This window comes from Diadema antillarum, unplaced genomic scaffold (assembly GCF_040938485.1).
Source record: "Diadema antillarum isolate AM-2024a unplaced genomic scaffold, OU_Dant_1.0 seq00001814_RagTag, whole genome shotgun sequence".
Lineage (NCBI taxonomy): Eukaryota > Metazoa > Echinodermata > Echinoidea > Diadematoida > Diadematidae > Diadema > Diadema antillarum.
The window spans coordinates 84506-101952 of NW_027272489.1; the positions used below are offsets into that span (position 1 = coordinate 84506).

A 17447-nucleotide genomic window follows, 5' to 3' on the forward strand; every position below is an offset into this window, starting at 1 on the left:
ATAAAACTGCACATGCTACTTCTACAGTGCACGACGAATGAAGTGTGGATCCAATAATGCTATGATGCATGCATGCTGCTCATGCTGTGTGTAAAGACGGACATGCATACTGCGTGACTTCATCATTGAAACGAAATAGGCCTCTCTTGTGTGGATACACTTGCAGACTCGTGGCGCTGTGGGGAGCGTAAATCTCTCGATATCGCGAATTAGTGGCCAAAATGGAGACAGAGCAATGTGAATCGTCTGGTCTGGACAACTGGGAAGATCAAGAAGACCCCGGGCCCGGTGATCACTATCCCACTACTGAACTTTCCAGTCAGTTTTCTACGTTGAACGTGGAGGCCAAACCATTCATTCCCAATGTGAATGCACCAGCATTTGTTCCGTCATATGCTACCAAAACACAGGCTTTTGCAGAACCAGTGAATGGTAATGGTATTGCTGAGTTGTTGCACTAATGTTTTTGTGTAGCAGGAGGACCGATGGGGTAAAATGTAACAGCATAGATAGTCCATTGTATGTAATCAAGTTCTCAGTGCAGACTTGGCAACATCGTATCAATGGTCGAATGGATTTACGTGTAGATTCTATATGTGAAATCAATTATGAAGCAGTATTTTTTTTTTTTTTTTTTTTTTTGGTGTGTGCGTGCGTGTGTATCTAGTCCAGTTGTATGTTGTATGACTATTGTTCACTTGTTCATTCATAATTCACTTCCATACTATTTGTATTACTACTAATAACTTTTTTGTGTAGGAAATGTTGATTGTTGGTTATTGTCTGTATTCTGTTTTTTTACATTTATTTTTTGATGGCCCATGCTGATGGCCTGCTGGGTGCAACTGCAACTTGCAAGTGCTGTATTTCAACTAACGTTAGGTAGATTTATAAATTATAACATGTGTAAACAAAAGAACAATTATTTCAGGCCTGTTTGAAGAATTTCAAAAAAAAAATTATCATTTAGAATCTAAGTGCAGATAAAAGGATTTGTGAGAAATCTTTGCCAAATTCAACTAATATTATAATTCCAGGATAATCAATATGAATGTAGGGCCTGTTTAAAAAAAGAACAATTCTTCCAAATTCGCCATGCTATTTTTTTTTTTTTCTGATGACATGTTATGACAATGATTAGTGCACAGTGCCTTTTACCGAGTTCTTATGTTAAAGTATTTATTTCTTTGTAGTTTTTTCTTAATTTGTTTTGTGTTTTAGAGAGTTTGTAACACCTTCATGAAGTGGACAAACAATATCTCATTGCTTTCTCCACATTTATGTATATAATTAACAATCTATTGCCAAATTAAATGAAGGAGACTCCCAGAAAATATGACATGAATGTTGCTCCGATAGTAATACAGGGAGTCATAAAAGGAACAAAATATGTACTCCATTAACATTTCAGTTCTTTCTTACACTATGCACAGTACATTTGTACGTACACATGTATCTATACGTCCTGTACAGGATGCTTCATTGTGATGACCTCACTGACTCTGAAATAACCACAGCTTTTTGGAACTAGTCCAAAATCTGCTCTGTCCACATATCAGTGCATTTATTTGGTTCATTGTATTTGTGTTTATTCATTTATTTATTCAGTCATTCATTGACTGCATGTTTTGCTTTTGACTAGAAATAGCTGTCTTGTTCAGGTACATTATTTAACATTGAGGATAATTAGATAAAAGATGAATTTAAGATGGAAAGTGAATAGCTTGGTGAACATTGCTGTGTATTAAAACAAATGAGAAGAGCAAAATATGCTTTCTCTGCATTTCCTCTAAAGGAGAATGTGGATGAAAAAAGCCAGGATGTAATTCATTTGAAATGTACAGTATATGATCTCTATCTACATTTATGGCTCTCAGTGAGTTGCGATATTGTTGTTTAGGTTTGATACTCTAAACAAAGTCATAGCTTCCTGTGGAGTCAGTCACAAAGCACAACCCAACAACACCATCAACAACAATACCAACAACAAAATAATGCAATTCAATTCATTTTGCCCTGTGTAACATGTTTTTTTTTTCTTTAGTCAGATCACTTCTCAAAATTGAATAGAATCAAAGTAAAACAAAACCCAATGGTCTTGATTTATGGCCCAAACTGTAATGAAACATTTACTGCAATAATCTAGAGATTAGGAATACTTTGACAGTTGTGCTGAATAGTTATGGCTGCGTTGATACTTTGCCAGTCATCAAAATCTGTAGTAAACGTTGACTCACATACTGTACATATAATGTACATTTTACACCCACACACTATGATGATGTTGCAAAGTACACATAATTCATATCTCATTCAGTTGTGCAATCACTCACTTTCTGTTTTGGCTTGTTGTTTCTCTTTCTTCTTATTCCTCCTCCTCTTCCTCCTCCTCTTCCTCCTCCTCCTCCGCCCCCTCCTCCTCCTCCGCCCCCTCCTCCTCCTCCGCCCCCTCCTCCTCCTCTTCTTCTTCTTCTTCTTATTATTATTATTATTATTATTATTTTCATAATCATTGTTTTGCCATCTAGATTAATTGAAAGGTTCGAGCCTTTCGCCAATCTTAACACATTCCACTTTCCTTTCATACACATGTACGATTTTTTTTTTTTCACAAATGAATTGATTGACAATGATTGTACAGAGCTACTAAATTTTGTACCCGTACCCGTTTCCCCCTTTTTTTTCAATTCTCCATCCCATTGCAGCTACACCGCTAGAGGCAGCCAATGCCAATGAAGATGACATGGATGATGCGGAAGGAGAGGAAGAGGAGGGGGAAGCCATGCAGGAGGAACCGTCCGCCCCAGACTCCTCACCAGAACCCTCGGAGGGCCCAGGTACAGAACCTCAACCTTTCACACCCAAGGCGATTTGTTGCGGCGTAAAACAATCACAAACTACTGTCCGCAAATATTTTTGCTGTGTGGAAATTTTTGTTAATTTTATGCTCTGCTAAATTAGCCTGAAAATAAGAATGATGCCAATTTTTTTTTAATCGTCAGTGTTTGAATTAAAAAAAAAACCAAAAAAAAACTTGTCTTACTCAACTGGTGCATTTCACTGAAATTAGCCTAGCACGAAAGATCAATTGCACAAAGGTTTCTAGTTAAATTTTCAAAATTGCAGTACCATAGTAACAACCAAAATCATAACAGCTACCAAGTAATCGAAATATTTCCCAGCTGCTAGCATACAGTGAAGATTACAATTATTTGAAGAAATACTTCGTGAGATGGGACAAACCATTCATTTACACAATGTCTATTAAACACAGGATTGCTGTAAGTTTTGAAACTTGCAGTTACCATAGTAACAACTGCAATGATGACAGCTACCCAGTTATAAAAATATTTCCCAGTTGTTGGTACACACTAAAGATTACAAATGTTTGAAGAAATACTTAATGAGTTGGGACAGAGCATTCGTATGTACAATGCCTAAAACGGGAGGATTGCTGCACCTAAAAGTACTGTAAAACATGATGTATTCGCGGCAAGAAATTTTCGCGAATTGGAGCCGACGGTCCTTTTCGTGGCATGGAATTTTGACGAATTGCCACTGGCGTTCATTGCATGTAGTGTAGACAAGAAATTTCGTGTGCATTTTAATTTTGCAAATCTTGGTGCTCGCGAAATTCGTGAAATTAAAATGCTCACGAACATTCCTCGTTTTACAGTAATTAGTTTTGAACAATAACTCAGAGAGTTTTGCTATGAACTGAGCAAATAAAACTCTAGTGCTGTCATGAAAGAAAATAAGACTTGAGTTTTGTATTAAATTGATACATCAGAGCCTTAATTTTGTCACTGATTAATCAAAAATAAAATGTAGATATCATTTATGAGACCATAAATCTGACATGCCCATATGAGGTACAACCCACACAAATCTGAACTCCCCTATATTGTAGTTCCAGTTGGACATTTTGTTGTTGTTCTCTTCATGATTTTTCAGTTTTAGATCTTCTGTGTAGATTCCCTGTGAACCCCTTTCCATCTGGGTCAACTCTCGAGCCAAAGTGTAGAGCATTTCAGACACGGATCTTGCTCCATTTGGGCAGATGAAAACGGCACCAATAACCTGCCATCCACTCTAGGGTCTGCGTCTTTCTGCCTCTGGATTCTAGTTAACTGAAGATTGTTTTGCCATTTAAGATGCTGTCAGATCTCGTGAATAGTGATGAGATGAGTCAATCCCTTGTCACTTTGCAAGATAGGGTATAATTTGATTTCTAGTGAGGATACCGCAATGAGTGGAAGGAGAATTTCCCTCGAGGCAGCTGCAGATTTTATTGTTTGTATACAAACCACAACACTTCCAATTCTGAATGCCCCTATTCACATAGTCTATGTCTCACTTACAAAATAAGGGAGTGAGTTTAAGTGAAGACATTACTGCCAGGGGTCCATACTTATTGAGAATATTCCTGGTAGACCTGCAGATGTGTATGGTAGTGACTAGATGTGTGACTGTTCATTGGGTCTGTGTGAAGTCATCTATTGGCTGCCAGCAGTTCGTACAATGTAGCTGTGTTGGTCTATTTAAGTCATTGTCACTCGAGCATTGCATTGCAGCTCATCGTATATGTCAGGCAGCTTCTTCATTCCTCAACTGCACACAATGTACCTAGCTTTTCTCTCTCCTTTATTTTGTTGTGAGAATATAGGTTGCAATCAATCCACATGCCTGCTTGCATGGGACGTCTTTTCTTTTTTTACTTACCCTTCAGTAAGTTGAAAAGAAAAGAAACACAAGCTTTTGTGTTACTTTAATAGCATCTCCCCCCCCCCCCCATTTGTGTAGAACAAGTTCAGTTACGATTCTATATGCCAGTATCTCTATTTTTCTCCTTTCTTGACCTGTCTCTGTTATTTTCTCTCATTCTGTCTGTCTGCATCCTCTCCTTTCTCTTTACTTTCACCTTTTTCCTGTCTCTACCTCTCTGTGTTTGTGCAGATAATGGACCAATGAAGGCAAATGTAGCCATGAAGCCTTCTAAGCTACCGGTCAAGGAAGAGGAACCCAAGGACAAGAAGGAACATGTAAATGTTGTGTTCATCGGACACGTAGGTGAGTCCTCTAGATCTCTTCAAATCCTTAATTTTGATTGCTGCCTTTACCCTGAAAGGGTCGTGGCACCTTCTTGCCATGTGCATTGTAAGTGCAACACTGTTCAATTTTATACTGTATTAGAAATTAAATGCAGCACGTTTTCATGTTTCATCTGAGCTGTGGAACGTGGCATCCTCATCATCCCTGAAAACGTGCAGGAATAGATGATCTCACTGCTGTTGTAGTAGAAGTAGTAGCTCTAGTAGCAGTAGCAGAGTAGTAGTGGTCATAGCAGCATTAGTAAAACTGGTAGCAGTAGAAGCAATGTTGGTAATGGTAGTAGTGGTAGAAGTGTTTATAGTAATGGTGATAGTAATTGTAGTGATAGAAGTGTTAATGGTAATCGTTATAGTTGAAATGGTGCTGGTAGAGGCCGTGATAGTAGTAGCAGTAGTGGCGGTTGTGGTGGTGATGGTGATGGTGATGGTAATGGTAATTTCAGTAGTAGTAGTTTTGTGGTTAGTAGTGGTAGTAACATCAGCATAAGTAGTGATAGTAGTTATTGTTATGTACTGCCAGCAGTTTGGAAATTATCTTTTTTTTTAATCCTTGAAAATTCCCTTTAAATTCATTCAAAATAACCAAAGTGCTTACAAGTCGGGCTATCAAGCATAGTCGTGGTGGAGTCATTATTGGGGCGTTGTTACCCATTATAAAATCAATCAAAGGCAAACAAAAGAGCAAGGAAAGTTTCATGTAGAAAAAGTTATTGACCGATACAATCCAAGAGCTCATTACAGGATATCAGGATGATTAATGAATGTACTGTACATGATATTGAACCAGAACAGAGACCTTGAAATGGTTTATGGTTTGTTCAAGTTTTGCTTTGTTTTGTTTTGTTTTCCATTGTGACAAGAAATATGCATTATTGAAAAGAAATTAAATAATTTGGACTTGATATTTTTCTTTTCTTCTATTTCTCAGATGCTGGAAAGTCCACTATTGGAGGTCATATAATGTGAGTAATGTGTATTACATTGTGTGTTATTGTGAAAAGCAAAATTGACTTGACATAACAGAAGCATTTGTACAGGTTTTCAAGAGTGAATCACAAGCAATAGTATTATCAGTGTTGTGTCAGTTTGTGTTTCCAAAATGTCTATACTTGACCTACAATTTCAGTTTGTGATTTGCTGTTTCACATTGCTGACTTGGTTTATTGCCACTTGGTCTACTATCTGGTGGCTTACTTCCCAGTTTGTCTAACACCACTGTGGCTAAACTCATTTAGTCTACTATCAATTTCGTCTGATTCCCGTTTGGTCCAATTCTCACTTGGTCTAAAGCCCAATTTGGCTAATTATCATTTCGTCTAATGACCACATGGTCTAATCACAATTTTCTCTCCTTGGACTCTTTCCCCATTTAGTCTAATAAACTGGGGTATTAGACAAATTGGGCATAGTCCATCTGAAAGTAGACCGACTGGTAATGAGCCTAAGTGGCAATTGGACTATTAATTGTCATTAGACGAACTGGTTGTAGACGAAACAGGATTAGACCATGTGGGTTGAGACTAAATGGCCATTGGACGAAGTGGGAGTAGACCAAGTGATAGATCACCGCTGACTTCAATCAGTGTAAAATCTTTCCTTCCCCATTTGTAAAAAACATAGACTTACTTCATGTCAGTGTAGGTACATTTCCTCGATGTGCAAACAAGCACACACCAGAAAACGGTAGGGTGATGTCGCTACCTCGTGGTTTACCTCCTGTGGCTAGCAACTGTCAGCACTAATCAGGCACAAAGTGCTGCATGAGAAGGCGATATGCACAAACAAGGAGATACAGGGAGATACAGCTGTACATAATGAGGGAGAAATGCCTTATTGACAAAATGTTCCTGGGGTCCGTGTTATGAATGTCTTACGAGAGACCTTTTCGCTCATAAGACACACTTATGAGAGACTTCGTGAAATGGATTTTTTTTTTCTCTTTGTAAGTCACTCATAGCTACATACGAGCGACTTTGGCCATTCTGAGATTTGTGTAAAGACTCTTATGTGGTAACTTCATAAAATGGACCCCTGGTTGCATCTAATAGGCTATGTGTGAGAAATGAAGTGCAACATAATATTTGCTTTCCATCGATGTCTCCATGGCAACAGGTTTCTAACTGGAGGTGTGGACAAACGAACCCTGGAGAAGTATGAACGGGAGGCCAAGGAGAAAAACAGAGAGAGTTGGTGAGTTTGTGTGTTATCAATTTAGAATCCTTGTATCTATTGATTTTATTTCTTTACTTGTGAGACCTCCATCGTTGAGATACATGTATGCATGAAGTGTTCTGTTCAAGACACAGAAGACGCACTGAATGTAACAATGCCAGTGTAGACAAATAGTGGTGAATGCCTGCAAGGTGATGCATAGCAAAAAAAGTTTTTTGCAGTGCATGGTGGCTGTGAGGGACTTAAAATCAATCATGGTGTTTGGTTTCGTTTGTTCTTTTCTCCGCCATAAGTAGTGATCGATAACATTATGAAAAACACTCAGTGTACACTGTGGATTAGGCCTTGTTTCCAGTGCACTTTATTCCATGTGGGGTGATGAGTTGACAGAAACGGAAGGTTTTATCACATTCCTAGATAAGAAATTCATTGTAAACTTTCCATTGAAGCACTCTTGAGAGATATGTGATTTTTAACAGCAAGCTGAGTCTTGCTTTATGCTGATGAGACAGAACATTAAATTCTCCAAATCAAAGAAGGACATAGAAATCACTTTTCAATTTTATTTTTATCCTGTCAAACTCTGTGTTATCTTTCATCGTGCACATTTATCTTAAAAATAGCCATTAACTGGTTTAGGTAACAGAGTATTCATTCATTTTTCATTCACTCATTCATTTGAATGAATGAATGAATGAACATAAGAGTAATTGGCTTGAGGGCACTATCTTGAAGGGATCACATCAATATCCTCCACCAGGTACCTATCTTGGGCACTGGATACCAACCAAGAAGAGCGAGACAAAGGCAAGACAGTGGAGGTGGGGCGGGCCTACTTCGAGACAGAGAAGAAACATTTCACAATCCTGGATGCCCCGGGTCATCGGAGCTTCGTGCCCAACATGATAGGGGGCGCTGCACAGGCTGATCTAGCTGTACTGGTGAGTGCTAGTGTAGAGAATATCTATCCACTTAAAGAGATGGTATGGTTTCAGTTGAGAATTGGGCTTCAGGTTTCCAGCTTTGTGTGTGAAATGATGAAAAACTTCTTATGAAATTTGAAAGAGCATTTGATTCTAAGAGGAATTCAAAGTTTATTTGATGAAAATTGGTTTTGATCAGACTTAGAGGTGGGGCCACTTTTTATAGGATTGCTTTGTTTTTAGGTTGTTTTGGATATCAAGCCCTCACCCAAATCAGTACATTATCGAGTGATACTAATAAAAAAAGGTCCAGATCCATACACTTTTGCCTTGTATGTGCTCTTATCTGGACTGGACGAGCTAGCATATTTTTATATATTTATTTATTCTTTCTTGGGGGCTAGGGGATAGAGAATGATGGATGTGCTTTGACAAAGTTTTGGTGTATGTTAGCTATTTCACAGCAACTCAGATTGGAAAAGAGTACAAGTGGACCTTTGGCTAGTGCCCGGCAAACTTGGGTGTCATTAAGTCTTGGACATGTCCTTTTCTGGTGTCCATCGTTTGTTTGTATTGTGTGTGTAGTGATTTGGATCGCTTGAATGGAAACTTGCACTGAGAGCTTTGAACTTTTGTGGTGTTTGATAGCGACGGAAGAGCTTGTCAGAGAGGGGATTGAGATATGCCACGGTTGAACGATCATTTTGTTTGTGTGATCACTGTCAATGGTTGTCACAGTTTGGCCTTAAGCTCTCTGGTTTCCTTTTCTGCTTGGTTGATTATAATGTCTGCTGGATCTCGTATCACACAGGCATACATTTGACTATGCATTTTGTCCATGACATGCAAAGCCACCCTGTTAGTCAGCATTAATCTTAAAATAAAAGTCAACTCTAGATATGAGTTACTATAGAGACTTAATTGAAGATAGATATTTTACTTGACTCTGGTACAATGATTTCATGTTAGTCATTGTAAATAATATAATAGTAATTGTAAAAAACCCATCTCCTCCATGCCTGGACCTGATTTAAACTTCAAAACCAGAATTCCTCTGCACTTAGTTTCTGCCTATCGGGAAGCTGGGCTTCTTACTGTTTCAATAGTAGACTTTGGGATGTGGAATGGGACAAATTAGATATGAAAGCTTTGATTTTGGAGAGTGCAATCATTGAGTTGTTAGAGAATTGTAAAATTGATATTTGGTGACTTTGTCAAGCTTTCGAGATGACCGTTCATTGCATTGTTCATTGCATTGTTCTCAAATCTCCCTCTCCATCAGTATCAAGTATACCTATGGGAGGGAGCCCCACACCCCCCCCCCCCACACACACACACCCACCATGTATTACCATCAATCCAAAATGGGTTTCTTCAGCTTACGTGTACCTCTTCATCAGCATTAGGTATTCCTTCGGGAGGGAGTCCTTCACCATGTATTGAATTATTATCAGTCCAAAAAATGAGTTTCTTCAGCCTATCTCTCGATCAGCATAAGGTATACCTGTGGGAGGGACCCCCCCACCCATGTATTATCATCAATCCGAAAACCAGCTAAAAATGCATATTTGCAGACTCTTCTTACCTGGATCCCGTTTATTTCAGGTAATATCTGCCCGCAAAGGTGAATTTGAAACGGGCTTCGAGAGGGGAGGCCAGACCAGGGAGCACGCCATGTTGGCCAAGACAGCGGGGGTCAAGCACTTAGTCATTCTCATCAACAAAATGGATGATCCAACAGTAGAGTGGTCACTTGCAAGGTACTGTACTTTATTTGGATCTGTATATATTTCATTGAAGTAGGCATAGTACAAGAATATGAGAGAAAGTTTCAAAACAATGTGACTGAAAAAAAGCAATTTTAAGCTTGCAGTTCTCAAGCTACCTCCCTAGTTTGAGAAAAAGGATTTTTTAGCAGCATCTTGCAACAGTATCTAAAGATTGTTTCCTGTGAGATGACCATACCAGATTACTCAATACAGCTTTGAGAGATTTCATTGTTCTATGAAATTTGAAGATATTTTGTGAGGTTTCTCGTGCATCATCGTAATTCACCTGAAAAAAACTGTATTTTCTCTCTGATATATTGTTTTGAAATATGGTGTCAAACTTCATCAGCAATGTCTTTTCTTGCCTACTAGCAAGTTAAGCACTGTCTCCCTGTCCATCATCTAATCTTATATCCATATCTATCTATCTATCCATCCATGTGTTCTTATATTTTTCTATATTTATATCTGTGTATGTATCTGCTTATCTTAATAAATATATATATATATATATATATATATATATATATATATATATATATATATATGTATTTATGTCACTGTGCAGTCTATCTTTTTCTCTCTCTCTCTTTCTTTATATCTATATATTCAATTTTCTCCATATATGCTACCATGTGTCAATCTCTGCACAGGTACGATGAGTGCCGAGAGAAGCTGCTTCCCTTCCTCCGCAAAGTGGGCTTCAACCCAAAGAAAGACATTCACTTCATTCCTGTGTCCGGGATCACGGGGGCCAACCTCAAGGTGTCGGCCAGCGACAAGTGTCCTTGGTACAAGGGGCCGCCGTTCATCAAGTACATCGACGACCTCCCACCTCTGCCCGCAAGGAGTTTCGACGGGCCCCTCCGGTTGCCTATCACCGACAGATACAAGGTGGGTTGAGCCGAAGACCCAGCATGACTTACGGATTATTTCAAAATTATTCATACCCATAGTTTGTATTTTCCAATTTCTCATAAAATTGTCGATTTGTGGTGTCACTGAGGCATCAGTTTGATACCTTACATTGTCATACTGAAATGCATTATATCTTTAGTTTCATCTCGGCATAACTAAAGAAATGTATGGATATTCTTTTTCAAAGCTTTCAAGACTTATCCCAACTTGGACATTACTCATCAGTATTGAGCAAAAGCTATTTGTTTGTAATATTAGCACTCAATGCCCTGGATTTCATGATGTTACCAGCAAAAATTCTTACCTTAGTATAAATGAAATAGACAGCCAAAAAGAGAGAAGTCTTAAGTGTTTCAATTGTTAGGCAGTTGAAGTTTAACCTAAATTTACTTTGATTGGTAGATGGCAACCAACTTCATCAAAGTCGTATCGAAGTTTTCACTCTTCAGAAAAAAACAACAACAACAAAAGTGTCCAAAGGAGTGAATAATCATGCTGTCATCTGTAGTAGAATTGTCTTTTTCTACTTGTTGGTGTCCATTGACTGGGTTACAGGTAGTGAATAGATCTGCTATTAACTCACTTCAATCAAGAGAGCTATGTGTGTCTACCACTGAGCTTGTTGAAGTTTAGCAAAGATTTCCTGACGTAGCAACACTGACTCTATCCCACTCAAATATGTATCTGGCTGTGATAATAGAGTTGAGAAAAAGTGTGTGCAATTGAAAGTTTTTCAGCAGCTTTTTTTGCTACAATTGAAAGTTTGTAAAAGAGCCCTTCAACTGAAGACCAAACTCCAATCTCAGAATACAGTAGTGAGCCATTCCAACACCAAGCATGGTTAACGTTACCTCTGTGATTGCATAGCACAACGTGGGATACTGTCCCCTGACATAGCCATAGTGTGAATTCATGATGTATGTGACATTTGTTGTAGTAAAAACGGTGTTTTGCGTGTAGTACTGACATCTGATTAGTGCACAAAATGGAAGAAAATTGAGAAGTGACAAGTGAAGAACGAGAGAACTCTGATTATGGTGTCTCGGCACCATGCATGAGTGATCAAAACATGTCCAACAAACAAAAAGCTTCATGTGCTCTCTGTATACACAATGCAGGACATGGGAACCATCTTGCTGGGCAAAATTGAATCAGGAAGCATCAGGAAGGGATCTTCCTACACACTGATGCCCAATAAGGTAAGAAATAGAATTACGTCAATATGCAGAAGCATTTTAGGACAAGAAACTTTTGTTGGCTAATAAGGTAGTGGTAACATGAAGCTTCATCTTTTGTCAGCCTTTAATTCTTAGTAGGCGAGCTTTTGTCAACTCCCATAGACCTCAAGCGGAGTAATTATTTTCACAGATTCTTGCTGTCTGAGACAGCAGACGGCTAGAAAGTAAGCATGTCAAAGGTTAGTTGAAGCTGAAGCTACATGTTAGTATTTTAGATATTTCATAATTGTTATTGTTAGTAGTATTTCTTTTGTTACCATCAATGATATCATTCAATTTTTCATCAGCCCAACAACTGCTAGTGCTTTTGCTGCTGACGATAATGTGGAAGTACATGTAAATGGTGTCAACAAATGAGGATGATATTGAAATTATCTACTTATTTTCTTTACAAATGATTCTGTTACTGTTCTTCCTGCTGTTGATCACTGCTATTATGGTCAACAACGAGAATGATATTGAAATTATCTACTTATATATTTTTTTTACCAATGACTTTGTTACTGTTCTTCCTGCAGTAGACCACTGCTATAATAGTCAACACAATAATTTGGAAATGTGCTGTACAAAACCAGATTGTGATTACAATCAGCATTCACACTCTCCGCCATCACACTGCTTTGCTTCCCTCCAGACTAGCGTCGAAATCCTCCAAATCATCTCCGACGAGGAGGAGACAAACTTTGCTGGGACGGGCGAGAATGTGAAGATCAAGGTCCGAGGGGTTGAGGAAGAGGTGAGTACATGTCACATCCACTATTAACCCATTAGTAACTGAACCGCCATTTTTATTGTTTTTCATATAGAATTCATAGTTACATAATTTGAAAGAGGTCAAAGGTCAACAAAAAGTGTCAGAATTACTTCCTTTGACATACCATTCCTGGATAAAGTCTCAAGTGGTCTTTCAAATAATGTAAAAATAAGCATGCATTGAGCTATTTACATAATTCAGAAAGTTGTCGAAATGAGAGTAGTATTGCTGTACCATCTAGGGTACAGTAGGCCGTTATGTATGGAATCTTCAGTTGCTAAAGGGTTAAACCGTTCCGCAATTCTCCAAGAGCCTTTGATGCCCCCAAACAAGATTCTTTTGCAGGTCGGCAGAGATCGGACAGGTTGGTAATCACTTGTGCGAAAGCAGTCAAGCGTTGCTTGTATCCCCTTTCATGGTCAACTACATTGTACATAAGCCATCGAACAGTGAAATTATTGATTTGGCATGAGGAATGAATAGAGTGTGTGCTAATAGCTGCTCACAAACTCTTTTGTTTCACAAAAAAGAGACACCTGAATGGGGTCAGCTAAAGTCAAAATCTACTGAGCTCAGTCTTGATCGCTACGTACATCTTCATACGAGTTTTACTGCAAAACAAGTGCACACTACATTGGAAAAAAGGTAAATTAGCCAGTGCCGTGATACATATACGTGCAGTTTTCATACAGAAAGAGACAGACACTGATTGAAGAAATTCTAATCGTTCTGTCAAAGCCATTTTTATTGGCAGCATAACACAAATAAACATGAATGTAGGCCACTAATACAGGCACTCTTACCTACATTTTTGGAACCTGGTATACCAGGTTCCTGTGTATCAATTGATGCCACGGGAACCTGATATCCCAGGATCCCATAAGGAACAGTTTAATGGCAGCTCTTGGTCACTGTGTGTACAAATAGGTGCTGCTTTAGCACAGGGGAACTGCTGTTGTTCATGCTTTACGTGTGAATATCATTCGATTTGTGTCTTGCACTCATTTGTAGTTATGAAGCCTTGATATGGATTGGAGAATGACGTTTGTTTATTTGTTTCTGATCAATTTCTACAGGATGTTCGCAGGATTTGTGCTGTGTGACCCTAGTGATGTCTGCCATACCTCCAAAATATTTGATGCCCAGGTGAGTGGTTCCCCTCCTCATCCCTGGAGACTCTTGTCTTCAGCAGAAATTTCATCGAGATCCACTTGCAACTTATTCAAGTGCTACCTCCAACTCAGTGGTGTAGCACATAATTTCGACTCTATTTCTGCACAATGAAAGCTAGCGGTTCGAAATTGCCGTTTGCACAGTTTTTAAAATGTTTTCATATTTTGTTGATGAAATTTAACCTCCTGCGATGAAACAAGCCATTGTAAAACCTGATCTCATTTAGATGCATAAGTAGAAGTCAATAAATTTTACCGGTACATCAATGTGGGAAAGCTTACTTTTCTGTCCCATCCAGTCTTGCCAGCACTTTTTTGTGCATTTCCAATATGGCACTGGCCCACAATTAGGGCGAGTAGACCTATTGTAGCTGTGTATGATGAGTGCAGAATTATTAGTTAAAAGATTAAATTGCTGTGGACAAGCTGAGAAAGTTTCAGATACCATGGTATAAGTATTCTAGGTTTGTATAGCACTCCTTTGCAAGGCATAAGGATGCACATAGAAATAGTGGTATGTTCATTGAAGCTACATATGAATGTAGCTTGACATCAAACTGTTAGAATTGGTCATGATAAAAGTTGGAATGTTGGTAATTGAAATCGGTCAGATTCTTGCATGGTGACTCGAGTTGTAATGTCATATTTACAGCTTCTTCTATACATTAAAGGTCCTATTTATCTTTGGGAGCAGTGATTCAAAAAATGTTCAAGATATCACTTTTGATGCATATGTGTAGGTCAGTTGTATCACAAAACATCCTACCATATTATACAATTTTCGCAATAAGGCCTAAAATGTAATGAGATATCACTGTTTTTCTCAATAAACCATAACTGTAGACGGTTTTGTCTGGAAACATTTATCATATCTATTGTTCACATTTTGTGTATTTAACAATACTTAACATGGATTATACTGATTTGAATCTTTACATTGGTTGTTTTTATCCTTAACTCACATTTTAGAACTATTTTAAAGCACTAATGCTGGGTTTTGTTTCATCTGCAAATGGTAAATTATGCCTTTAATGTGCATGCAATGTAATGCTTCACATTTTTGTCCTCTCACACAGATTGCGATAGTAGAACATAAGTCCATCATCTGCCCAGGTTATGGTGCCGTACTTCACATCCACAACGCAGTGGAGGAGGTCCAGATTACTGTACGAAGTCGGTCGGGTGCCCCGTGCATTGGCCGCTAACGCAATACAAATTGTATTGCGTTAGCGGGCCAATGCACGGGCACCCGACGAAGTGTTCTTTGTTTTGTTTGTTTGTTTGTTTGTTTGCTATGTTTGTTGGTATGTTTTCAAGGACAGGTTGAAACAGGTTGTGGCAGGTTACAAAGATTTTGTTCAATGCTAACATGTGACGAACAAGGATGTGGATAATTATATTCAGTGGATGTTTACAGTCTCAGAGCTAAGATACAAGGAACAAAGATGTGGATGATTATCAAACTCAGTAGATGTTTACAGTCATACGCTAAAAACGTGAGGATTGTATTTGCACAAATTTGTGGAAATGTAAGGTGTAATTACTGAATAAGAATGAGAAATTAATTTGTAGACTCAAATCAAGTTGTAGACTCAAATTTATATGTAACAAACCAAACAGAAAGCCTGACCAGAATAAATATTATTTATTAGTGGAAAATTGAGCAAAGAAAATGGGATTCCATTGGGATTCGAACTCGAGACCTCCGGATGCTCTGGTCTCGGGTTCGAATTCCTATGGAATCCCATTTTCTTTGCTCAATTTTCCTCAAATTTATATGCACACAGTTGTGGCTGAGTAGCCACATGCCTTAGTTTGAATGGCCTCACCAAACTTGCCAGTTGATGTAACGAGTGACGTCTCCTCCACATTGCTAAAGTCCACTCTGTTTAAAGTCCATTCTTTCGTCAATCCAATTTCAGAAACTCATAGCAATGGTTGACAAGAGGACGGGGAAGAAAGGCAAACAGCGCCCTCGCTTCATCAAACAGGACCAGGTGGCCATCGCGCGGCTGGAGACGACCGGCGTGGTGTGTATGGAGACGTTCAAGGAATTCTCCCAAATGGGACGCTTTACGCTGCGAGATGAAGGTAAATGCATGACCCCCACATGGGAGATATTAGGACAGGCCTTACCTTAGAAAGAAAAAATAGAGATAAGCTCAGTGAAAGTTCAAATTGGGCTATTGTCAAGAGCAACAGGACAATTGTGACATCAATAAGGCAACTGTCAGCAGGATGTCCAGTTTGCATATCAGAATTGCTTCTGAGAGCAAACATTTTGTGCAGAAATCGCTACGAGAATGATTTTCATGACTGGTAAAAACAAAATCTCACCATAGCTCAGTCCTATGTTATCCACATCAAATGGTAGCAAATCACTCTGGACATTATTCTGAGTACCCATTGCAAGTCAGGATTCAATATTTGTATTTTGCCTGGTTCATATCGTAAGACAAATGGCACTATATAAATGGTGTTCATCATCATCAATATCACAGTGTATCGACTCAATCACCTAACCCCATGTCCCCCCCCCCCCCCCACCCCCCCCCCCTGGGAAAAAAAATCACTCTGAGTATATGTTATGTAAGTAGATGTTCCCACTGTAAGAAACTGTCAGGTGCAAAAGGATTAATTTTTATTTTTTCCAGAGTGCAGCAATTAATTCAGAAAACTTGTACCTCTGTTTTCTGTGTGTGTGCACGCAGGGAGAACAATTGCCATTGGGAAGGTGCTGAAGCTACTGTAAAACTGTTCGGCTGCCACATAACCCGACCTGGATGCATTCATCATACGACGAGCAAACCCCCAACACACAAGAGACAATTGGCAAGCGTCACCACTAAGCAGCATGAGGAACGGGAAATTTGGGTTACACACACAGACACACATACATGTACATCCACACACTGTGCTAAGTCTGAACAGAGTCAATGGTCTGAAGAGAAGGCAGCAAATTTCCAGGCAATATGAGCATTCCCCCCTCGATCCCAACCAGCTTATTGCAAAACAGTTTCCTCATTTAAGACTCTCTCTCGTATTATTCTTGATAGCTATATTTTTCAGTTTCAGGACGTAAATCCCTCCTTGGTCGTTCCAGTAACAGGGTGTAAAGGTGTGGTTAAGATTTGCTTGTTTGGATGTCTTCTTTTATTCTGAATGGAACATCTTTAAAGCAAAAGAGGATTATGACCATTTTAACAGGAAATGGTGTGCCTTTGACTTGTCACCAATTCATCACAAATATGTAGAATAAATAAATCAACTTCCTAGAAGACGTGGGGCCTGGGGGGCCTGTCGAGATCAGGTGTCAGGGGAACTTTACTGTCCTCTTCTATGTCATTGTCTCATCCTTAACTCACAATATCGGGAAGTCAGGAGGGAAGG

At 38.9% G+C, this 17447-nt stretch overlaps 1 protein-coding gene across 1 annotated transcript; it reads left to right on the plus strand.

The window, feature by feature from the left end:
* Positions 1-144: 144 nt before the first annotated feature.
* On the plus strand, positions 145-16148 carry LOC139712508 (eukaryotic peptide chain release factor GTP-binding subunit ERF3A-like; the record flags this gene model as incomplete). The annotated part of the gene is made up of 13 exons (XM_071624323.1): positions 145-432; positions 2706-2837; positions 4957-5070; positions 6040-6073; positions 7224-7301; positions 8044-8224; positions 9812-9966; positions 10629-10869; positions 12012-12092; positions 12766-12880; positions 13970-14031; positions 15134-15223; positions 15980-16148. Coding segments are annotated over exons 1-13 (1663 nt in total), but the record flags the coding sequence as incomplete, so codon positions are not given.
* Between the last annotated feature and the right edge of the window lie 1299 nt (positions 16149-17447).